Here is a 22692-nt window from a genome sequence, read left to right as displayed (position 1 = left end):
CCTGCCGTACAGATCCATCTTGAGGATGGGAGGCCAAGCTTGGAGTTCACCATATAGGTTGTTCCAGGGCCTTGATGCTAGAGTTTTTCCTGTTAGTATGCATTTTGTGGTTGTGAGAGATGGAGGAGGTTGGGGGGGTGGAGGAAGTCTTGGTTGGCCATTGGTTGGAGATCTGCTCTTTGCAATCACCTCAGAGACATGAGTGCGGAGCCCTACAATGGTCACAGCTCTGTCCAGGCTCCCCCTGAAGAGAAGAAACAGCAAGGTTCGGGGGAGCTAGGGCAGCTTCTTTCTTGTTTTCTTGAATATGGTTTGGGGTGGGCTGGAGGAAACAAGACAGATGCGTGGGAGGTGGCATGTTCGTGCTCTCGGCAGGTATGAAATAAAAGACAAATGATCCCTCCTGCAGCCTTGATGTCAGCCTTGCAAATACTAAAGCAGCTGCTTCCCACAATAAGGCTCCTGCTTGGCTGGCCCAGTCGCTGCAGTGGGTCTGGTTGCTCCAGAAGTTGGGTATGGGGCCGAAGGGCTGCTGTACAATGCATAGGGGAATGCACTGTTCGTTTACTGCACAAACATAATACAGAAGTTTGAAACCTTACACTGGTGTGTAATGCACTGTGGGCTGGTGAGAACTGCCCTGGCCAGGTGCCACCATCCTCTAACAGAGGTGGCACCCTGGGTGTCAGGGCTCTTTCCTCCTCTTTTCCGACAAGGATTTATGCAGTCGAGGGGTCTTGGTGTGTGTGAGTGATTACTTGTTCACTTCAATGGTCTTGAGCACTTCACTTCTCACGCTGCTCCGGCATAAGCTTGTTTTTATGGGCAGGTTGGACATTAATCACTGGTGTAGTATTATTTTGAGCACCTGTGATGGGGAGACTGCTTGCAGTAATGCTGCATCTGACCACATTAAGCAAAGCTGCACCAGGCTAAAACAGCAGTGACAAACTGGAATCACTTGTGATGATGATTTTGGTATATGCGTATGCAGCAGCTGATGTTTGCTCACTCTGGTTCTGCTTTCTCTGTATAAGAGGCTGCGTGATGCTTGCAGGCACAGGGGCTTTGCTCCCCCTGCTAGGAAGGGGAATATCCATCTGTCCTAGCCACATGTTAGAGTGGTTCAGCAGCACTTGGGCTTCATGTACTTCTAGGGATATTCCTTCTTTCCCTTGGGGTTAGGTGGCATCTCAAGGGATAGGTGAACAGCTCAGTGCTAGTGCAAGGGAAAAATGGGCATAAAATGGCCAGGAGCTGTGTCAAGCTGGGAGCTGGAAGGTGGCCCCGTGGTTCTGGCACAGTTGCTGGGACAAGACCTGTTGACTTTGAAGCTGGAGAAACCCTATAGTCCTTGCCAGGTGTAGTGAGCCAAGGCTCTAGATGTGGCTTCCTTAGTGTCCATGTAGATAGTTTCAAAGCACTGGAGACAACCTGCTTGTTGTAAAAAATATCATGGTGTTTGGAAATGTGGGATTTATAACCTGAAGCAGGTTTCTGAGGAAGCCTGGGGAACACCCAGCTCTCAATGTGGGACAGGGGGAGGCAAAACCCTCTCCCTGGGCAGCTGCGTGAGCAGTGCAGCTCGTAACCGGTGGGTCACCCTTGCTCACCAGGGCTCTCGCCAGCCTCAGTGCTTTGCTTGCCAGGCTGTACTCAATGTTTCCATGCAATTACACGGCTTTCACCGGAGCCAATTCTGCAGTGTGTCATTTCGGAAAGAAGGTTCCTCTAATTAGCCGTTTCCTACCCTCCGTTCCCCGCCATTGCTCGCATGGATGCAACTAGCAGGGGTGCTCGGCCCTCCAAGCCATCTGCTTCTCTGCACTTTTCCACGCATTGTTTAATGCTCAATAATTCTGCCTAATGGAAAGAGAAAAACATGCAGCGATTAGCCATGCCGCTTGGACAGCGAGGAGAAAGAAATTGTAAAAGAAGCTTTTTTCCTCTTTTTAACCCCTAAGAAGGAGCGAGGTAGGGGGAGAGCATCTTTAACAGGGAAGGAGCCCATGGCAGGCAGCCCTGGGATGCTCTTGGACTTGGCCACTGACCCTGAAGACCCTATGGGCTCCAAAGGGGTTGAAATACCCCCGTGGGAGGAGATCGGGGCTGCAGTAAGCATAGATGATCCATGGTGCTCTCCTTGCTCTGGACCAGCTAGTCTGCACAGGGCCTCATGCATCTGCGGGCCATAGAGCAGGGAGGACACCCGGAAAAATATATACTTTAAATCTGACTGCAGCGTGCCTGCGGTTGAGGGTTGTGGACTCCCTGGTTAGTTGTGCGCATTAGCTATTCCCTCTGCTCTGTACGCATTGGGAGATAACTTTTTGCTCCAGGCAGCTCTGCAGGAGCAGAGCATCAGAGCCGGCCGGCCCCGGTAGCGGCGAGGGAGCTGTTTCCCTTTGAACCGAATGCCTTGAACTGGTTTTATGCTACATTGCACGAGCCTTATGAGCTGCTGCCGCGCCGCGTGTTGAGTGATCGCAGCAGCCAGCAAGCGCGCCTGCAGATCGATTCCCCAGCGAAGCGCACGCTCGTGCAAACGAGCTCCTATCCGGCTCGCTTGCTCCCTGCAGAGAGTCGACTGACAGCACGGATAGCCAGCTTCTCCCGGCACCACGTAGGCTGGAAAACAAAAGGAGATGCTCCATCTCTGGAAAGCACCTCTGCTTGTGACATTTGGGTTTTACCCCCGCACCATGTCCCCAAAGGGGCAATTCCAAACCTGCTTCCTGGCTGTGGAATGGCCCATGGCAGATGCCGGTGTGACAGCGATGTGCCAAGCTGTCAGAGCACTCAGTTTGTGTCCCAGCTCATGTGGGAGCACTTAGAGGTGAAATCAGCCTTTTCCCTTGGCACTTTCAGCGAGGTTGAGGTGCAGAGATCAGTTTAGGGCTGTGAGAGGGGAAACTGGGGCAAGATGGAAAATGTAGAGCAGCTTCTGCAGAGCACTGGCTGGAGCAGGAGGATTGTGTTCCAACCTGAACTGTCCTGGAGGGTTTTTTTACCAAGATCTGCACCGTAGTGAAGGTCAAACCAAGAAGCTTATTCTTATTCATTTCTATGAAGTAGAGAAAATTTTCCCCAAGTATATATGCCAAAACTCTAATTGCCTTCATTTTTATTGTCCTTTTCTATTACTTTTCTAATCCTGGAGGGTCCTATTCTCTCTATAAATGTCTAATTGCATTTAAAACCCAAGTGAAGCTTTGGCCTTGATGGCATTTGCAGCCTCGAACGTGCCTGCCAGGTGATGCATGACGGCGTTGGCAGATTCCTGAAGATGAGGCTTGTAGCTACTAGCTGCCAATCACCCTGGTGAGTGATACTTTAGCCCAAACTGCTGTGCTCTGGTACCGATGACCTCCAGGTCTATGCAGCCTCCTCTTTTTCCACTGAAAACTCACTCGGCATTCATTGCAGACCTTCCACCGCAGAGCAAATCCTGTTAGCGTGCCCCAGGAACGTCCTTGGCTTCTTCATACTGGTGTTTTGCTCCTTGGTGACCAAGTCCTGGTGTGTTATTTTCTTTAATTGTCTTACAGCAGGTTCCCAGGCCAACCTGTAGCTGCGTGCTTGCTAAATCGCGTGTGAGCAGGACAGAGAGAAGGCTAAAGGGAGTGCATGAAACTTTAATGGAGCTCTGTCTCCAAAGGCTTAAAATTTGGACTGTTCCAGGATTTTTCCTTTTCTACCTCCCGAGCTGCTGCCTTTACTGTATTAAACAAGGAAGCTGCAGTAGGGACCCTTGATCTGGCGCTCGTGGTGATCAAAGATCTAATGCTGTGTTTTTCTCTCCTTATGGGGCTTGGTTGTAAGTCCAAATCCACTCGGTTTGGCAATAAACCTTCCTTTCCCCTTCAGAGAGAGGGACTTGCATTGGCCCAGCAATAAATGAAAGGTTATAATAACCAGTCTAAGCACTTCATTGGCATCCTACACCCACATGTGTGCATGTTGCCTAGTTACAAATATAAGAGGCCAGTGCCTTATTTATCTGGGAAATATGTTCTGGGTATAACCTCATGGCTGAATATAAACCAGTGTAATTCACTTAGCTCAAGCAACGGTCTAGGTGATCTCAGAGGCATTTGTCTCCTCAGCCTCTGTAATTTTCCAGTTTGCCTCAAATCAGCCTCTTTAAACAACCATGAAGATTTTGCCCTGATCTGGTCATGCCAACGCATAACCCACAGCGAGTTAAATTGCTCTGCGTGGATATTTTTTCTCTCAGAACCTAGACTGAGGGCAGTTGTTCTTTTGCATAGAACAACTATGCAAATAGTTGGGCTATTGCATGTCCTGGGCTGCTTCTCTAGACCAGACAGTCTTCTCCAAGGCCCAACGCATGAGCAACCTTTGTTGCAACAGTTGCCAAGTGGGGCTTATGAGGAGGAATATTTCACCACTGATGTCCAATCCTGGGCCTTTCTGTGTCCTTTGGTCTCAGGATATCCCCACACTGGAGAGGACATGTGAGTTCTGGGCACTGACAACATTAATCTGCTTCTTTCTTGCGTTGACATAAACTGTCAGTATTACCTTGAATTCTTCTAAAAAGCCGATTGGTTTGGCTGGTCATTAGGAAATGACTCAATAAAAGTGCTTTTTAAAAAATTTATCGGACCTATAAAAGGGAGTAATATTGTGAGCAAATGGAGTGATACCAAAAATGACATCTTTTGTGTCCTCACGGAAACCGAAATACTGCAGAGCAGAGGCCATAAATCTTTGCAGGTATTCCCAGCAGCAGCTTAGTCTGGCCACACCAGGACCATGGGGCGAACTGGTGCATGAGGCTGTGGCATTAAAAAGATTTGTGGGTGTTTGAGGAGGGTCTGTTTCTAATGTCTCTGGCTGCTGGGAAAGAGCAAGACTTGTCATTACTGGGTATCTTAAAAAACCTGTGTCCTCCATTCATGGAGGCCAGGCTTTTTTCAGTGCTTGTGGGCTGTCCTGGTTGGAGCTCTAAGTGTGCTTAGGCTCTAACAAGTCTCCCTGACAAGGGATGGCATCTGGCCATCCTGCCAGATGTTTATGGTCATTTGGAAGTCTGGCTCTAAAAGAGAGGGAAAATGATGGGCTGCTAGAGCCTCCCCTATCCAGAGGCAGAGAGGATATTGGTTTAAATACCCTCTTGGGCTCTGTCTGCCTTCAGCAGAGCCTGCAGACTCTCTTCGCTATCTGTGGAAGAAGCACTGTATCCCCTTCCTCCTGGGAATGGTGTGAGACTTGATCCTGTCGTGGGCAAAGAAGAAATTCGGAGCTCTCAGCAAGCAGGAGTGCAGGAGGAAGGCGATGGAGACATCCCGGTGAAGAAATCTTGCCCCAGAAAAAGCACTAGCTATAACACAGGATCATTTCCTTTTAATATATCATAGACTGGCTGGAAACAGTGCATTTATTTACACCTACCTTAGAAAGAGGAAGCAGCCCTGGCCTTATTGGCCATTCATCTCAGCTGCTTTCCTCTCCCGTTCGGAGGAGCTGTGGTGGTGTTTGCTGATAAATCTTTGATTTCAAGGAGGCAAGAGGAGGCAAGGTCAAGCCCTTCTTTTTCTTTTTTTTTTTCTTTCGTTCTTTTTTCTTTTTTTTAATGCTAGGAGTAAAATATAGCCTAGGGCAAGCATGTGAATGCAATTACCCACATCTCCTGTTTGACATGGTTTGAGGTGGAAGGTGGGTCATTTTTGCTTCATTTCTCTATTTTGTGTATTTTTTCAGGTTGAGTAAGACTAGAGCATGCTTTCCTGGGCAGCAAGCGATGGGGAAAAGGGAAAGCCCCCTCCCCGGGCTAGTGGGCCTGCTTGTGACTAGCTCACCAAACAGCCCCAAAAGAAGTCCCTTGCCATGTGTCAGTCTGTATTGCTCTCCTCTTCCTCTTCCTCCTCCCAGGCAATGGTAGCAATGTGCTTGTAGTGGTAATTTTTTCTTTTCTTTTTCCTTCTTTTTTTTTGTCCTTGTAGTGCAGGATGCCCTTCAGCACAGACCTGGAGCAGGTGGGAGCCTTGGGCTCTATCTGTCCCCAGTCCTTCCTCCTCAGCACCTTTTTTACTACTCAGAGCATCCATGCATAGCTCTCCCCATGTCTTCTGGGATCTTTCCACAAAGCAGAGTGTTAAAATACTCCTGTAGACTGTCACTATGAATTGTAGATTGCTTCTATTTGCTCTATCTTAAACTTGTCTGCTCCTTAACTGCCTTTCTGATGCCCAGGAGACATGTGGCCCTGCTCATTCTGCATCTACCTCATCACAGGGCAAGCTGTTGTCCTTGCACACTGAAATGCCACGGTCCAGGAGGAGACCTGGAGGGCTACTCATCAGGCACCTCCCTGATGACACCCCTTATTGCTGCAGATGGAGCCTGGAGTTTCGCAGATCCAGGGCAAGTCATGATCCTGCCATGATTCTAGAGGAGGTGGATCTCCATGTGCTGTCTTGTCCCTCTGTCAGGCCCTCAGAGCCCTATTTGCTCTTGCTGGCAGGTAGTAAACAAGTCCTGAGTGCTGAAGAAGGGAGAGGGCACAACAAGGAGTGAGAACGTGATACTTCACCAAGCTGGGGAGCATTAAATGGTGATAGAGATATGTTTGTGTAGCAGCTGCCTATGGGCTTGCTCCCTTTAGCAGTTTCCCATTAATAAGTCTTTGTGAATGTTAGTGGGCACATAAACTTTAAACAGATAGCTTGTCAGCTGGGAATTGAGCCTTTCATAGATCTCTTTGATGGAACAATTTTTAAGAACAAAAGCGGGGGCAGGGAGGGAGCATTTTCGGCCCTGCATCTGTAAAAGATGAATAGGTTGCTTGAAGATGCTGGTGTAAGTTGAGCAGCTCTGTGGACAGTGGTGGGTACATTACCCAAAGGGGTTGCTACCCCAATACCCCTTCCTGGCTCACAGAGACTATTCTGCCTCCAGTGCCTTTTAAGACCCTCTTGCTTAAGTATGAAAGATAACAAGATAAAATTGTGGTTTCATCAGAGAACACTCTGATTCCCGTGGTTCCAAGTAGGAGACAAGAACTCCTTGGAAATCTCTTACCCAGGTGTAATTCCTTGGCTATTTCATGGTCTCTCTGGGAGCCAGAAGACAAGAGGGCTATGGCCGAGCTGAACTCACCAGGCAAAACAGTCAAGAGCTTCAGAATTGCCCGCTGGTTCAAGGCACAGTCTGGGACAATTTCAAGATGCCAAGTTTCTGGAACATGGGCCTGAATGCTGCTGGAAAGAAGGGCCCCCTGCGGGTGTAAGATAGTTAAAGATGGAAATAATCAAAATCATTTTTCACTTTTAGAGGTTTGGGCCAGTTAAAGCACCTTTCTGCTGCACATCATCCAGCTCCTAGTGCTTGTATTGAGACATCAAATCTCCCTGTGCAACGATTTAAAGGGGTGCCAAGGGAGAGCAGAAGGATGGAACGGTTTCTATATGAGAAGAGCTTAAATAGACTGCAGCTCATCACCATGGGAAGGAGATGACTAATGAGGACCATGATAGAGGTCTATAAAACCCCAAACAATGTGGCTGGGTAAGCAGGGAGTGGTTGCTCTTTCCCACAACACCAGGACCAGAAGACACCAAAGGGAAGGAGTTTTAAAACAGACAGACTTGTTCACAAAACCCATAATTCATCTCAGCTGTGTCTGTTGTGTTAGCTAGAAACATAGATTCCGGAAAGAATCAGACAGACGTTGAGGGTGAGAAGGAGAAATGAGCTCAAACATCATTAAGCTTTTTTGAGCTTGCGGGTACTGGTACAACGTGTTGCTCGGAGGCTCCTGACCATGTGAAGCTGAGAGCCGTGGGGGGAGTGTTACTGCATGCTTGTCTTGTCCTCTTGCCTTTTTCCTGACATTCAGGGCGTCCAGGTGTCTTTTGCTTCTGACCTGAGGACAACCAGGCTATGTCTTATATAATACTGGTGAAGCCCAGAGGTGAGGTGCTGCCTTACGGTGCGCAGTGATGACCGTGGAGCTCATGGGACAAGGGGTGTGTGCTCCTGGGCTGGTGCGGTGGGAGACGGGGAGTCTGTGAGGGCAGTGAGGGGCCTTTGGCCAGTGAAATCGCCATATATACAGCTCTGTTATCTGCTGGGGATAGACCTTTTCTGAGCATTAGTGGGTGCCTGACTGAGCTAGACTTTTGCAGGTTGTTTGAATTGGTATGGATCAGTTCCCTCTTATCTCAAAACTAGCCTTAGATTCTTTTTCCCCTCTATTTTTTGAATAAATAACATTTTCCCATATATCTACACTCAGTTTTTATTTTGTCTCCTGGGTAAATGTAATTTTTCATGGAATAAGGCTCATGAGGGACTGCCAACTCACCTGCCTCCAAGCAGACCCGTCTTAGAAGGCTTGGAAAGTAACTGAATTGCAATGCTGAGAAGCAGACCCAGAAACCCTTGCCTCTGGATAGGCAGTTGTTTGGAGAGAGGGCTGGAGCACCATGGCAGCCTACCTACAGGTAGAAATGGGGAAATATTTAAAACACTTTGCACCATGACATGCTACATTCTCTCTGGTGACCTGAATGCTATGGGTGCTACTTATTGAGTGCAGAGGCGAAGTATGTCATGGTGGATCCTCCTGGAGGGTGGAGGATGAGGTGGTTTCTCAGTTTTGGGGGTCCTGGCTGTGGGTTCAGCTTCACTCTTCAGGTCTGCACGAGGCCAAATTCCCTTCTAGTCTCATGTCCCCGTGGTCAGGACAACCCATATGGAAAGAACTCTAGTTCTCTCTATGTGAACTTAAGATGCCCAGAAGTGGTAGATATTGGGGGATGGTATGACAATCTCTGGAGCTTTTCCTTTCTATGTTAAATAACTGGAAAAAAATGCATTATTTTTTTCATTAAAAATTCATTTGGAAGTGGTGAGATTTCTGGGAATGTAATTAGCTGAGTACTCCTCCTCCATTAGCTCTCCCCAGAGTTTCTTGGGATCACTCTTTTCTCTTTTCCTCCTCATTTCACATTTTTTTAGCCCTTCTGCAACTTGCTTCGGTTTCCCTGGATAGCAAAGGGGGCAGATCCTTTTCAGCCTCAATCAGAAGTGAAGACAACAGCGTAGTTATTATACAAGACAAGATCTGGCCCAGTTACTCTTTGAGAACACAGCAGTAGAAGAGAATTTCTTTGCGCCTTATCCTCTCTCCTTTCACATCATATAATCCTATTTCAGCTCTCTCCAGGCACGTAATCTCCTCTTTGGGTGCCTTATCTCTAGAGCAGTGGAGTAGAGGGGCTAGTTGGTCAGTTCTTGAGGCTCTGTTAGAGGACTGTGGGAAGAAGATGGTGATTCTGGGCAAACCTTCCCTTGTACGTTGCTTGCGTGAGCATATTGCCCACACGGTGTTGCTTGATGACCATGATCATCATGTTGGCGTCTCCACAGTGGTACCAGTCTGTGCATTTGCCTCATCTGGGCTCATTTCCAGGAGCTGCCTGTCCACGTGGGGCAGGTTTCCTCCAGGAACTCGTGTTCAGCAGGAATCTGAACAGTTCTCGGAGATGAGTGGCCAAGCTGAGCTGTTAAAGGCCACATGTTTAATGTAGCATAATCGTGGTGCATCAAAGGTCTCTTTGCAATCAGTCTACCTTCTCTGGCATATCAAGGTCCGGCATATAATTGCATTTCTGCAACCAATGGTGCTGTGAACAGTGAACAAAAAGAGAACAGAGTGTATAGGATCTTAAATCTTTGTTACCATGGGAAAAGAGGCCTCTCTCTGATTCCGAGATGAGAAGAGGCTGATCTGCTTGTACAGACAAACCTCCTGCATGCTGGTGATTGGAGGTCTGCAAGGATCTCTGCGCTGTCTCATTGCTTGCACCTTCTTTTCCTTCTCTGTAAAAGCCAGCGATGAGGAATCCTTTCTGCCTGGAAATGCTCCATAGTTGGCAGGTGTATGGCCTTGCTTTTCCTGAGGCTTTTGCAAATGATAAGCTGCTAAGGAGTTAAACTAGTGAAACTACGGTTTAAAATACTCTTCAATTAGGTTCTTAACAACAGGGCACTTGGCACTTCTGAGATCTTTTTCCAGGCTAACTTCACCCCATGGGTTCATGTTCCTCTTGCATCTGAAAGGTTAGTTTTGCAAAGGTAAACGCTGAGAGACCTCTCCCTTCTCCCCCTTCCTGAAATAACAGTTGAGATTGATTAAGATTTATTCTTTTAATTAAGATTGAGAGGCTGGAACCCCAGGGTGCACCAGCCTCAGGAAGAAGGGCAATTATGCAGCAATTACACAGCCTTGTAATCACATTATACATGGGCCATAGACCGAGATCCACCAAAGCCACTGTAAATAGGTCACTGGCAAACCCAAGAGATCCTAAACTGTTTGGTCGCCTTGAACTCCTACCGAGGGACTAAGATTTGCGCCTGGTCCTTTAGGGGAATGGCAGGGGCCTGGGAGGACGTTCCTACAAAGAATTCCAAATTTTGCAGCCTTTGTCACCCGTGACTTTGTGCCACTGTGACCTCAAATCTCCGTGACCTCATGACATTCCCCCAGCACAGCGTCTCCGCTCGGGAAGTGCGCAGCCCTATCCGTAATTCCACAGTTGCGCGAAGGAAGAGCAAGGCCCCGAAGCCCCCGTCTGCGGGCATCGTGTCGCAGAGCTCTTGGAGGCAGGTCAAGCCACGACATGGAAAGCGTCTCCTCTGAAGCCAACGTGTCGCAGACGAGGTCCTCCTTCTCCTCCCTGCTGGTGAGTGCGGCCGCTGGCACGTGGCAGCTGCTAGAACTGGTGGCCCTTGTTGGGACTCCTGGGCAGAAGCGGCAGGTGGGATCAAGAAATATGCAGGCAGCCAAAGTAATAATAAAATAAAAATATAATAATAACAAACCCCAAAAGGGAGTAAAACCACAAGGCATACAAATATGAAAAACTGCCCATCTTCCAAATCCTGACCCTGTGGCGGTGTCTGTCCTGTGGGCTTGAAGGTCTTGGATGCTGTCAGCAGCTGGAGAAAGGAGGCTGATGGCTCTTTGGGGGCTTGGAGGGGATCTTAGGGGCATCCTCATCCTGCAGAATAATTTGCAGACACCAGGTGCATGTGCCTTAGAGGAAAAGCTGGGCTTTGGGGAGTGACTGTGAACACTGTTCTCACATGTCACTCAGGGTAATGCTGTTAATGCTCTGCAGCCCAGCATTTGTGCCAGTGCTCAGAGCTGCAGAGTCTCCCAGAAGCAGGAAAATCCTCTCTCGTTTCCCTTCAGTTTGCTGCCAGACTTTATTAATAATAAAAAAAAAGGCAAAAAAGGCAACTTGCATGCTCCCTTCCTTGTTAAAAGAGCAGGGCATCAGTGTTGCCGGCGTGCTCCTGAGCCTCACTGCCTGGGTAGCTGCTTCTCCGTGGGCTCTTCAGGCCTGCAGAGACACATTATTAATTGTTTGTTTGCTCTGCTGGGTGCAGAGCTCCTGGATTCTAATAACTTTTGCTCTCCTCGCCCGCGCTGCTGATTTTACTTCCCTTAATTTTCCCTCTCTAGTCGTTTCTAATTAGCAGTTCTAACCTGTGCCATCCTTGCCTTTCATCTTTTGCAAGAAGCAGGCTTGGACTGGAGTTAAATGGAGTGATGCTGGCTTGGGGCTGCCTTTTCCCACTGCAGGAGCAAGGGGACAGAGCCCAGGAGAGACCCTGAGCTGAGAGACCCTGAGACCCTGAGCTCCTCCTCACCCGACTAACCCCAGCTCTCCTCCTGCCTCCAGGAAGCCAAGCAGCTGCCCATCGACCGGAACGAATGGGAAGGCTATTTTGATGAGAGCGGCCACCTGGCGAAATCCTGGGATTTTATTGCGTCCATCATCCTTGAAAGGGTGAGGAAGGAGATCCAAAGGCAGGAGGGTGGCGGGCAGTGTGCGTTATCCTCTCATCTCAAGATGCTCAGGCCTGGACCCGGATGCCAGTCTTTGCTAGGCAACACAGGGACATGGGCAAGGACCTTGCAGCCACGATGACCCATTGGTGACCACTGATGAGAGCTGATGGTCACCAATGGCTGAGGCTCCAGCAAACTGGTGTTCCCAGCCTCCCTATCCTGGCTTCAGAGCCTAGGGAGGCAGATGAAGGGTTAATAATTCCTGTAAAGGTGTGAGTGGCTTTGTGTGTGTGTGTGTGTTTTTTTTTCTTTTTCCTCCCCTGGTTTTGTAGAATATAGAAGTTGTTGATCAAACAGCATCCCTTCGCCTGGAGATGCTGCACACTTCTCATTTGGCTTTGCTTGCCCGCTTGCTTTCTTGCTTCTGCTTCTTTTCTTGCAGTTTACAAATTATTCAGCTTTGCCCAGTGAGGAAGAATTGATTTTTATCACAAAACACTTTTTTTTTTTTTTTAAGCCTCTCAAAAAAAGGCTTTTCACTTCCATGAAAGGAGCCAGGAGAGCTTAGAGATGAACCCAGACAACCTGTCACAGTTTTTGTGAGCTGTGAAAACACTCTGGTTCCCCATTGCCAGGGCTGCTAGTGAGAAATTTTACTGTTGCGCTTAAACGCAGTCCCTTTGGTATTGAACCAGGCCCTGTGGACACAACTGGGACTAGTGGCAGTTCAGGTGAGCTGGGACCCCCTTCTGAGCACATCAGACCTTGCCCACATGGGACGTGATGTCCCTGAGGACAGGCAGGACCAGGGTGGTGTATACAGAGAGGTTTCAATTGGGGCTGGTTTGTGCGGTGGAAGGCGGTGGTTTGGTCTGAACCTTCTTGTTTTGGGCCATCTTGGTGAAAATGCTTCTGACGTTGTAATTGAGACAGGAACAGCTTCGTTTAAAAGAACATTGCAACCGTTTTCTGTTGAAATATCTATTGCTTGCTGAGAAGCCTTCCTGAAAACCCCAAATAGTGACAGCTCACTGGTTAGTTTAAGCGAAATGCTGACCTGGAAATACTTTAACCACAACGAGAAACTTCCTACTAATAAAACAGGAAAACCTAAAAGTGTTTGCCTGAATAGCATGGTCTGGGCCACTGCAAGCTTCACGAATGACTGTCCAGATATGAGCCCAAAAGATGCTTCCACTCACACCCCAGGACCATGGTCCCCATGTAAGGGCCTGGCACACCATGCCAGTGTCTTTGTCCTCCTGAGCCACCCGTGTTGCTGTCCCCAGGGCCTGGACCCCTCGGTGAGGCCAGAAGCGTGGAAGTTCCTCACAGGATACTACCCATGGAGCAGCTCACGTGATGAGAGGCTCGCGGTTGAAGGCATGAGGAGGTAATTCTGGCTGGCTGCCACCTTCCTTAGTCATCACCTGGGGTAGAGCGGCTTTCACATGCAGGTACTTCTCTGTTCCGTCCTTCAGCACCTTATGAGGGTGCCAACCTTTCTGATTCGTCTATCCTTCATCCCAAGCTTGGGTGGAGGCTGGTGTTGAGAGACCGAATTGCTCTCCTGGTGCGGATGGTGTTTTGGCTTGGCATGCACCTGGGGCACGTTCTCTATAGTCCTCGGAGCAGATGCTGTTATTTTAGCCATTCCCTTCTATGCTTTTCACACTCCCTTCCAAAAAGATGGTGTTGGAAGACCAGATCCCAACCATTTTGGGGTAACAGCAGGAACTTTGAGATTCACTGGTGCTGCCCAATCCAAAGCTTTACTGTAGTGGGGCTTGCTGTCCACCGAATGCCCAGGGAAGTGCCCTGGCAATGGCCATGCCTTCCAGATGGGCAGCCACGTGTCCCCTTCTTGCAGGAAGAATTATGAGTCCTTGGCCAAGTTGTGTGACAGGATACAGCCCTTGCTGGAGACAGAGCACAGGGATTTCTCTCGAGTCTGCAGCTTCATCAGTAAGTGCATCGCGGAGCACCAGCGCACATTGTTATATTTCTGAAGACCGAAAATTCCCCACAACCATTCCAATCTGTGACATTTTTCTCCCTCTTTTCTCATCCTGAATTGCTGAATTTGACTGCTAGCGCTGGCACCTGCTACAACACTGCCTGGAGCCATCAGCTTTTTAGTGATGGGTCAAGTGACCCAGAGAGAGAATTATATATAGAAAGGCAGGCGATAGAGATGTCGTTAGAGAGAGGCTGGAAGTCTGGAGAGCACCTCCAGGCCCATTTTTTTGTGGATGAAAGGAGCTTACTTCAGTGAAGAGCATTATTATATTCAGATTCCCATTTAGGCTTCTCCAAGTTGTACAACAAAAGGAATTTTAAATGATATTGCAAAATTTATGTTACAAATCAATGTAACCTGCATAAATCAACCCAGCTGAGGCAAGAAGGCAGGGGTTGTGTTTTTTCTCTCTGTTTTTTTCTAATGCCTTGCTGAAACTAAGTTGCTTCTCAAGAAAGGAAAGTTGCTACATCGAGTTGGAGAAGGCCTTAGAAAAATATATAGACTTCAGCCAAATACAACTCCTTATTCCTTTCCTTTATTTTTTTTTCCTCTCTTTGTTTGGCTGAAGAAGAAATCACTCTCCATCTTTCTGTACAATTAACCAAGTTGTGAGATTAACCAAGCTTTTCAGAGCTAAAACTTTTGGTCTTTATGCACGGAGATCCGACGATAGGAAATAACTTGGTTGTGGACGGCTTGCTCCAGATGTGGAGCTCAGGAGGCTGTTTCTCTCTCTCCCCAGACTCAGACCTGCAGAGACTGTACACGAGAGATGCCCAAGGCCAAACCAGGGTGGACAAGAAGCAGATGGAAAAAATCCTTTTGCTCAACTACGTGTGCAACATGGAGGCGGGTGAGCATGCGAGGAGCAGCTCGTGTGTGGGTCCTGCCTGAGCCCACAGAGGGAAGTTCTCCATCCAAACGCATCCTCTGCGTTTCCACAGCTTTCCCTTGCCTTTCCTTTTCTCTCATGTCCATCCCTGCTGCGTGAGTGCAGTCGTATGTCTTCTTCCCTGGCAGAGTACCAGCAAGGCTTCCACGAGATGCTCCTGCTCTTCCATCTCCTTGCTGAGCAGGAGCATGAGATCTACTGGCTCTTCCAGTTCTTCCTCCAGAAAACAGTGAGTTTCTGGGTGCTTCTCCCTGTAGTGGGGATGGCACCATGCTGAGGTCTGGCTCTGGGAGGGCAGTGCTGTCTGATCCCTGACCGCTGCAGTGGGCATTGCTGAATCGGTAGCACTCTGGGCTATATTAGCTGGGCTTAGATCCAGACTCTGCTGATGACCTCTGCTGGGACCGGAGCCATAGGAATGGGGCCAAATTAGGTGGTTTTGGAGCTTGTGGGACACGTGGAGCTGGGCTGTCTGAACTGCCCCTGCTCTGTGTCCCCCAGGAGCACAGCTGTGTGATGAACATAGGCGTGGGGAAAAACTTGATCATGCTCAAGGCACTGATTGCATTTATGGATCCCACCTTTGCAAAACACCTGGGTAAGTCCCAAGCCTCTTCCCTGCCTCCGGTCAGCCCAAAGAAGATGTTCCTGTAGGTCATAAAGCATCATTTACAGCAGATCCCTGCAAAAGAAGGTAAATATTTGCACAGTGATTGACTTTTGCCAACTGAACATGCTGAGAATGCAGGTCAGGGACACTGAGCAGGGGTTACACATCCTGGCTCTCCTGAGACAAGTGCCTGGGAGCAATCTGAAAGACCTTAGCCTTTTGCATGCACTTTTCTGAATTTATCTCTTTTCTCTGTGAATTGCATAGAGATGGAGCTGAGGTTGCAGCCTTTGAGCATCTCCTCCAGCTCTTCCTCTGCTGAGTTGCCCTTCCATTGGAAGGGGTGGATCAGGCCTTCTCAGAGCCATCCTGATGCTGTTTTGGTAGAAAATGTCCCCGCTCCCTATCTTTAAAATATTTCTTTTTTGCCTTTGAAATCCATCTGAGCTTCTGATCAGAGTTTGCTCTTCTCTTCTTTCAGAGGGAAAAGGCACTCAGGTTATTCAGTCACTGTTCCCCTGGTTTTCCTTCTCCTTCCAGCGCGTTTTCAAATCCTTCTATGATGTCTGGAGGCTCTGGGAGGTGAGTGCTTTCTAATGACAAGAGCTCAGGTATTTGGGATACACCAGGGTTAAGAAGGATTGTTGCCAGGTATATTGTCCTTAACAAACAGCAACCCCTGGATCCAGACCCTTCAGAGCTATAGGGGATCTAATTCCCTATTCCTAACAGAGGATCTTGATAGGCCTGGCCTTTGGGTGAGATCTGTAAACATTAAATGCCTTTTAATACAAATTTAGGTGGACTGTAGCTCCCAGGATCCATAGGAGTTGTTGTGACCGCCCTTCTCAACCATATCCCAGAGCACCTACAGTCAACTAGTGATTTCCTTACTGAATGTATGATAAAAACTCTCCTCTTCATTTGGAGTGTGTCTTCGAGTGTGGCAGCACCTTGTCTAGGTGGCCAGGTTTGCCCCTCTTCCCAGGACAGTTATCCCTACTTTTCCTGGTGGTTTGCAAGACACTGCCCTCCCCTGGAGCTGCAGCTCTGGCATCCGGAGTGGGACTCCAGGAAAAGAAAAGAGTCTGCCAGAGCAGCAGGATTCCCCGCTCCGCACACAAGCTTCTCTCTCTGCATCTCATTTCTCAGCCCTGCTCCCCGGTGGCTTTGATTATCTCAATTAATATTTGCAGAGCCTCTCTCCCCACGCGCACCCCTCAATGAAGGCTGTGCAGCAAGTGCTTGCTCTAATTACTCTCCACCTGGGCAGCGGGAGCTTGGGGCTGTGGGAGCCCTGTGTAGGCAGGGAGGAAGAGGAAGAATCCTGGAGATGAGAACAGGGCTTAGAAATCAGCTGCAAACTCCCTTTGCACCTGTTTACCAGCATAGCCTGGCTGGTCCCACTCTAGTTTTTGTGGGTGTTCATGTGCAAGGTTTTTCAGGGAGTGATTTTTGGTGTGCATTTAGCTAAAACACCTCTGCCTCCTGCTGCTTCTTCCTCCCTGGCTGGGGAAGGCTCTTGCACAGAGCTGGCTGGGTCAGGCTTTGAGTTTAGATGTAAATAGAGTTCAGTAAAACACTTGGTGTGCCTCCAGGGCCTCCAGGAGCCTTTCTGCCTTTTGGAGCTCTTGGAGCATAGAGGGCTCCACAGGAAGAAAATGGTAATAACTGTGGAACTCCTTGCTGCAGGATTTTGAGGATGCAGTTTGCATGGTTCAGCAGGACGCTGGACAAGCTGATGGAACCTCAAAAACAGAATACAGGGACACATGGAATTGCAGGCTCATTCACTACATCTGCTTCTATGTTCTTATGGCAAAGAGGCCACCGGACACCTCCCTCAATCTGGGGCGCAATCAAATGCGAAGGGTTTGACCTGCCTGCAGTGGCTGTGAGGGACCATTGCAACCTCTCCCAGAACTGTAACAACTATGACCCCCTTGCCCTGTACCCAGAGAGCCCCTCCCTGCATTTGGTGTCCTTTGAGCCAAAACTATCAGTAGGAACATCCTGAAGCTTGTGCTGCAGCTTTGTTATTTTTCAGCCTAGCAGGAGGGCTCAGCTCTTAGCATGAGAGGCTCCATTTCGCTGGCTTGGAGATTTTGCCTGTAGGCTTCCCTGATGTTTTCTTCTCCCTGCTCCTCTCCTATCTGTTCCCCGCCAAGGTTTTCTTGATAGGGAAGCCCTGCCGAAATTTCCAAGTGATTGTGGCCTACACACTGCTGCAGACAGTGAGAGATCAGGTCCTGCGGGAGAACATGGCTGGAGACGACATCCTGACGGTGAGCAGCTGTGCGCGGCCTCCCGTCCCACCACACCGGGGGCCTTCTCCAAGACCTTGCTGCCAGGGCTTGGGAGGGGCCACTCATCGGAAGCGAAGGAAAGCAAAGGAAAAACCTCAAATTTGAGTTTTTGGAAGCAGTTTGGTTCTAAAGGAAGATACTGGTTTGTGATGCAAGTAGGCAGGGGCAGATGGAAGACATCCCCAGCCTTTGCAAACCTAGCCTCCAAGCAGGGTTTTGGCAATCTAGCATGCCTGTAAAAATGACTTAATTTTCCTGAGAGAATAGTGAGAATATCCAGGAGAAGAGGAAGAGAATTGAACTGAGAATCGAATGTGAAAGCTGGGGCTTTTGTCTTCCACCTCTCTCTGGCGACTCCAGCCCTGTTCAGAAGTTGAGCAGATGCATGAGACTGCCCTGATTTTGCTCCATCTCTTCCCTGGCCAGCTCTGTGGAAACCTCGTGGACCTGGATGCTGACCAGCTCATCTCTGAGGCCTGCTCCACCTATGACCGCCTCTTGGAACATGCGGACAAGGTGAGCTGCGGGATGCCACCCTGTGTGGCAGCGGGAGGGAAAAGGCCGTCGTGTCATGGCCTCAACCCGTGTTTCCCAGGTGCCGGCTGCACTGATGGACTTCTTCACCCAGGCAAGGAAATAAGAGCAGGAGGCAAGCTGGCTGCGTGTAATAAACAAGTGCATGCAAGCTGGTGTGGTTTGATGGGGGGAGATTGCTTATCCTGGCATTTTTGTGGGCTCTGCTGTTCGTATATGCTGGTCAGGAGATGGGATCTGACAGGGATTTGTGTGGATCTTGTGGCCAGGACTGAAACCCCTGGCCCATCAGCACCCAGCTTTGATCCTGCTGTCCTGTTCCGCCCTTGACCAACTTGGTACCATCCCACCCAGAGCCAGGGTATTGTCCTATCTATGGTGTTAGCAGTAGGATGAAAGAAGGGAACTGGGAAGGCAAAGGGCCGTTTGGGGACAAGAGCCTCCCAGCTCCTGCTTCTGCCTGGTAGGGCCCAGGCACAAGGACAGTCCTTCCCTGAGCAGAAGAGAAGTCACTCAGTCTCCTGTCATTCCTAATGCAGGATCTGGGTGTGGAAATTGCTGCACCTTTGGATGGAGCTTTGGATGGACCCTAGGAGCAGGCACCTCAGTCCTGCTCCTTGGCCCATCTCCAGCACATCAGCAAGGCTTCAGCTCTGCAGGGAAGGTGAGAGGGATGGAGATAGCGCCAGCTCCTTGTGCACTTTGGAAACTTGGCACATCTGGAGAGGAGGAGGGGCAAAAAGCAAACACCTCCCTGCACTGCACCTTGTGTCTGCCCTGACACCCTCCCTCCCTCCGTTCATTCCCTCTCGTCTGGAAAGAGCCAGAAAGGCCAATATTCCCCAGCGCCTGGCTAGTTAAGGACAAAATAAACAAGCATGAGGGGGCAAACTGTGACTGAAATGGAGCACGGCTACCCGCTGAACTGTGGCGTGTTCACAGTGACCTTGACAGATGCTGTGGAAGCTGCAGGTGACACTCATCAGACGTGACAGGGATGGAGCGAGCCGGGAGCAGAGATGCGCGCGGGGCTGGGGCACGACCTGAGAAGCTGCGAGAGTCGCAAGAGCATCGAACACGTGATGTGTCCCCTTGATCCTGCAAAATGCATCTCCTCGGAGCACAGACTGGGAGAAACCATGCCAATAGTTTCACGCTGCCAAGAGTAGTTCCCCCTTTTTTACAGATGGGGAAACTGAGGCAAACAGAGACAAGGCAACTGGCTTAGGAGCAAGGGCAGTATCTTTGCCTGTGAGCACAGCTTGTGGCAAGGTCCTTAGCACCTTGATCACAAGACCATTTTTCCTGAGTGGAAATCAGATCCTCATGTCTGCAGCTTTGGAGGTCCAGGAAAACTCTTAACTTCTGTGGCCGGCTACAGAAAGCTGTGGCTGGCACACATGCCGAGCGTCTCTGGACTGGAGAGTTTTCTGTGCTTCTCCCTCCACCCAGAATGCATCTTTTGTCCACCAAACTGATGCAGAAGTTGCAGCACACCTTTCCTCCTGGCTTTCTTTTCCGAGGGGTACAGCAGTGATTGTTTTTGGAGGGCTGGCCACATGTTGTGCCGAAGTGGAACGTGCTACATCACCTGCTGAAAAGCAGGAAGCTCCTCAGCCCTTTGGCAAGTCTGGAGACTTTGTCAGGTCCCCAGAAAAACAAACGCCCCAGAAGGGCCCTAAATCTCCATGCGGGTTAAAGAAGGAGAAGGAAGACACTCCAGCTAGCATGAGGAATTCATCCATTCTCCTGTGGGTTGGCAGGTGAAGCAGAAAATCTGCCGATATATTCAAGGCCCTAATAACTTTCGAAGCGTCCAGTGGAAATTAATACAGAGCTGTATCTTACCTCCTCTGCTGAGCGGCTTTTATCACTGCAGACACTTTTGCTGACACCGAGCTATTTGTTTTGCAAGAGATGCTCCCTGGGCAGGGATCAGGGGAGGTTGGGCTAATGCTGCCTGACATACTTCATTTGGGAGATGGGAAGAGCTGGTGAGAGGAGAAGGAGACTGGGAAGGACTCTGGGGATGAAGGCCTTCTCACACTCCTCTGGAAAGCGGGAGCCTGTGTGGGAGTTTGAGAAGGGTTTGGAAGGACCCTGAATGTGCCCTTCCATGGCTCCATGTGTCCTTCCACGGCTCCATGTGTCCTAATTCTGCTCCATCTTCTCTGGACCAAGCCATGGGATGTCTGCTGGGATTGTGGTGTCAGCTGAAATAGGGCTCTTCTGCTGGGAAAAATGGGAAGTGTTGGAAAGTCTGTGGCCAGCGGCTGGTCTAGGACTGAATTCAGGGTCAGCATGGCCAGACCCATAGGGTCAATATGGGGATCTGCCAGGGAAGTGACCACTGGGCTGTGGTTGACTCATCGTTGCTCCACTGCTAAAAGCAGCAGCTCCAGCTCCTGCATGTCTGCAAGGAAGAACTGACAGAATTAAGGGTGTTTAGGGTATTATTTTAAAACATTTTTATGAGAAAGACCATGATGATGAAGAATAGATGTCTCTGTCTGCTTTTGAAGGACCTCATAAGACATTTGTGCCTTTACAGTCTTAATCCCAAGGCTTGTTTTCCATCTTTTCTTGTTGGCAGAGTAGAAGTTACCAAGCCGTTTGTCTCTCCAGGTGTGATGGTTGGGCTGAATGATTTCTTGGGGACAGGATGGGTTTGCCTTTGGGAGAGCACTGAGGAAGTAATGACCAACACAAATGCCCAAAAGAAATGCTGAGAAAACCTGACACTGCAATGGAAGAGGTGAGTGGTGAAGAGCAGGTGGAAATTGCCGTGCTGAGGACCAGGACCTCTTGGAGCTCCTTGCCACGAAACAGCAGGGCTGTGTGATGATCTATGAGCTCAGGGCGCTTGCGATAACTGAATCTTCCTATTCGAGATGGATGGCACCTTCATGAGCCTGGGCAAACCCTATCCTGTCTCAGCTGAGCCTCGCAAAGGAGACTCATCGGGTTCGCTGAGCGCGAGAGGACGTTTGGAGGGACGAGTGGAATAGCGCAGAGGGTGCTGGCTTAGCTTGTGAAGACACTTCTTCTAAATGAGGTACTTGGAAAATTCCCCACTAGTTTGCCAGACCATTTCTCCCCACATTAATCTTTTTGTTTGTTTTTTTTCTTAATGGGAGATTTCAGATAGCCAATTTGAAAACAGAAACAGCACCAGAGAATTAGTTAGTTGTTGCTGTTAGTTTGTTCCTGAGGAAATAAAACCTTCTTTTGCATTTTGCTTTTAAGATTTCTCTCCCTTTTGCTACTGGGGAGGGAAAGAGAAAATCTTTTAGCCGTGAATAAATAACATAGTCCATCTGCAAACTCGAAAGAGAACTCCATTTACTTATTCAATCTATTTCACCCAGTAAAAGCAGTAAACACTGCTGAGAACTCAGGCTTATTTTCCTAAATATGGTAATTGCTCCAAGTCAGCCTTTTTTTTTTTTTTTTAAATCTCCCCCCATTAACTAAAATTCAGATTTAATAGGATTTCAGCTGGATTCACTGTGTCTTGCTTGCCTCAGTGTTAATTATGCTTTGGAGCGGTCTCACCTGTGAAATGTGGCACTGATATATACACATATGTATGTGATAACTTACTCCTTGTGATGGTGCAATGTGGCAGCTCCTGATTTATTTCAAACTCAATGCGAGCTTGCTCTGAAATGAGTTTGTTCGTATTAATTACACTGGGGCCCTGCTGAGATTTTTAACAAGATTATGCTTTCCAAGTGTCGCCGCTTGGCTTCTCCTCCTCCCTTTTGGAACCTGTTGGGCGCAGAGGGACTCTTGCTCCCTGCGATGTTGGCGAGCAGGAGTCAGGAGTGTGCTGGCACAGAGGACCAAGAGGAGCATCCAAGGAGCATCTCTGATGCAGGCCCAGCAGGACCCTCCTGGAGTGATGCTTGGTCTGGTGCAAACCAAAGGCTCTGAGGAAGCATCATTGGCTCTTCTTGGACAGCTACAGGTTTAGGAGAAAGCCTGGATCTGCGAGACACCCTTCCCTGTTCTTTAACCTGTTCTTGCTGGCTTCTTGGTAGTGCATGTCCACCACCGCCTAACTATGGCCGATGAGCTAGCCCCGCTGCTTGCTTTCTTCTTGCATGGTGCTCTACTCAGTAAGCCCTAAGAGGTGTCACTGGCCAGAGCTCGCTGCTGTCCCACGTCACTGGGAGCTCCTCAGGCTTTCAACAGCTCCCAAAAGCTAACGAATGACGTAGCAAATGCAGCGAGCGCGATGGCAAGAAGCAATCTCTTAGCTTTCCCGGTGAAATAAGATGCATCAGGTTTTCATATTCAAATATTTATGGGTTGAAATCTGACCTGGAAATGAGAGCAGTAGAAACTCAACCAGGGCAGTGAGGAGTTGAAGCACTCCCCTACTTTTTGTGATCAAGCCATGATTTGGGCTTCTTATCTTGCCCAGAAAGAGGGCAACACAAAGTCTCTCTCCAGGAAAGAGTTGAGCTCATAGGATAAGCCACGCTGCCA

The 22692-nt window shown here is 49.1% G+C and overlaps 1 protein-coding gene across 1 annotated transcript; it reads left to right on the top strand.

The window, feature by feature from the left end:
- The first annotated feature begins 10655 nt into the window (after positions 1-10655).
- TBC1D21 (TBC1 domain family member 21) lies at positions 10656-18304 on the top strand. Its single transcript, XM_010225109.2, has 11 exons — positions 10656-10722; positions 11728-11831; positions 13123-13226; positions 13704-13798; positions 14599-14709; positions 14877-14977; positions 15250-15346; positions 15840-15940; positions 17527-17643; positions 18091-18180; positions 18260-18304. Exons 1-11 carry the CDS (start codon positions 10656-10658, stop codon positions 18302-18304), a joined length of 1032 nt encoding a protein of 343 aa, XP_010223411.2.
- Positions 18305-22692: the final 4388 nt, after the last annotated feature.

The sequence above is a fragment of the Tinamus guttatus genome, unplaced genomic scaffold (genome assembly GCF_059628265.1).
Source record: "Tinamus guttatus ecotype Peru unplaced genomic scaffold, ASM5962826v1 Tinamus_guttatus_pri_ptg000528l, whole genome shotgun sequence".
Classification (NCBI taxonomy): domain Eukaryota; kingdom Metazoa; phylum Chordata; class Aves; order Tinamiformes; family Tinamidae; genus Tinamus; species Tinamus guttatus.
The sequence above is the reverse complement of the archived record's forward strand: the minus strand, read 5'-3'. Positions and strand labels throughout refer to the sequence as shown.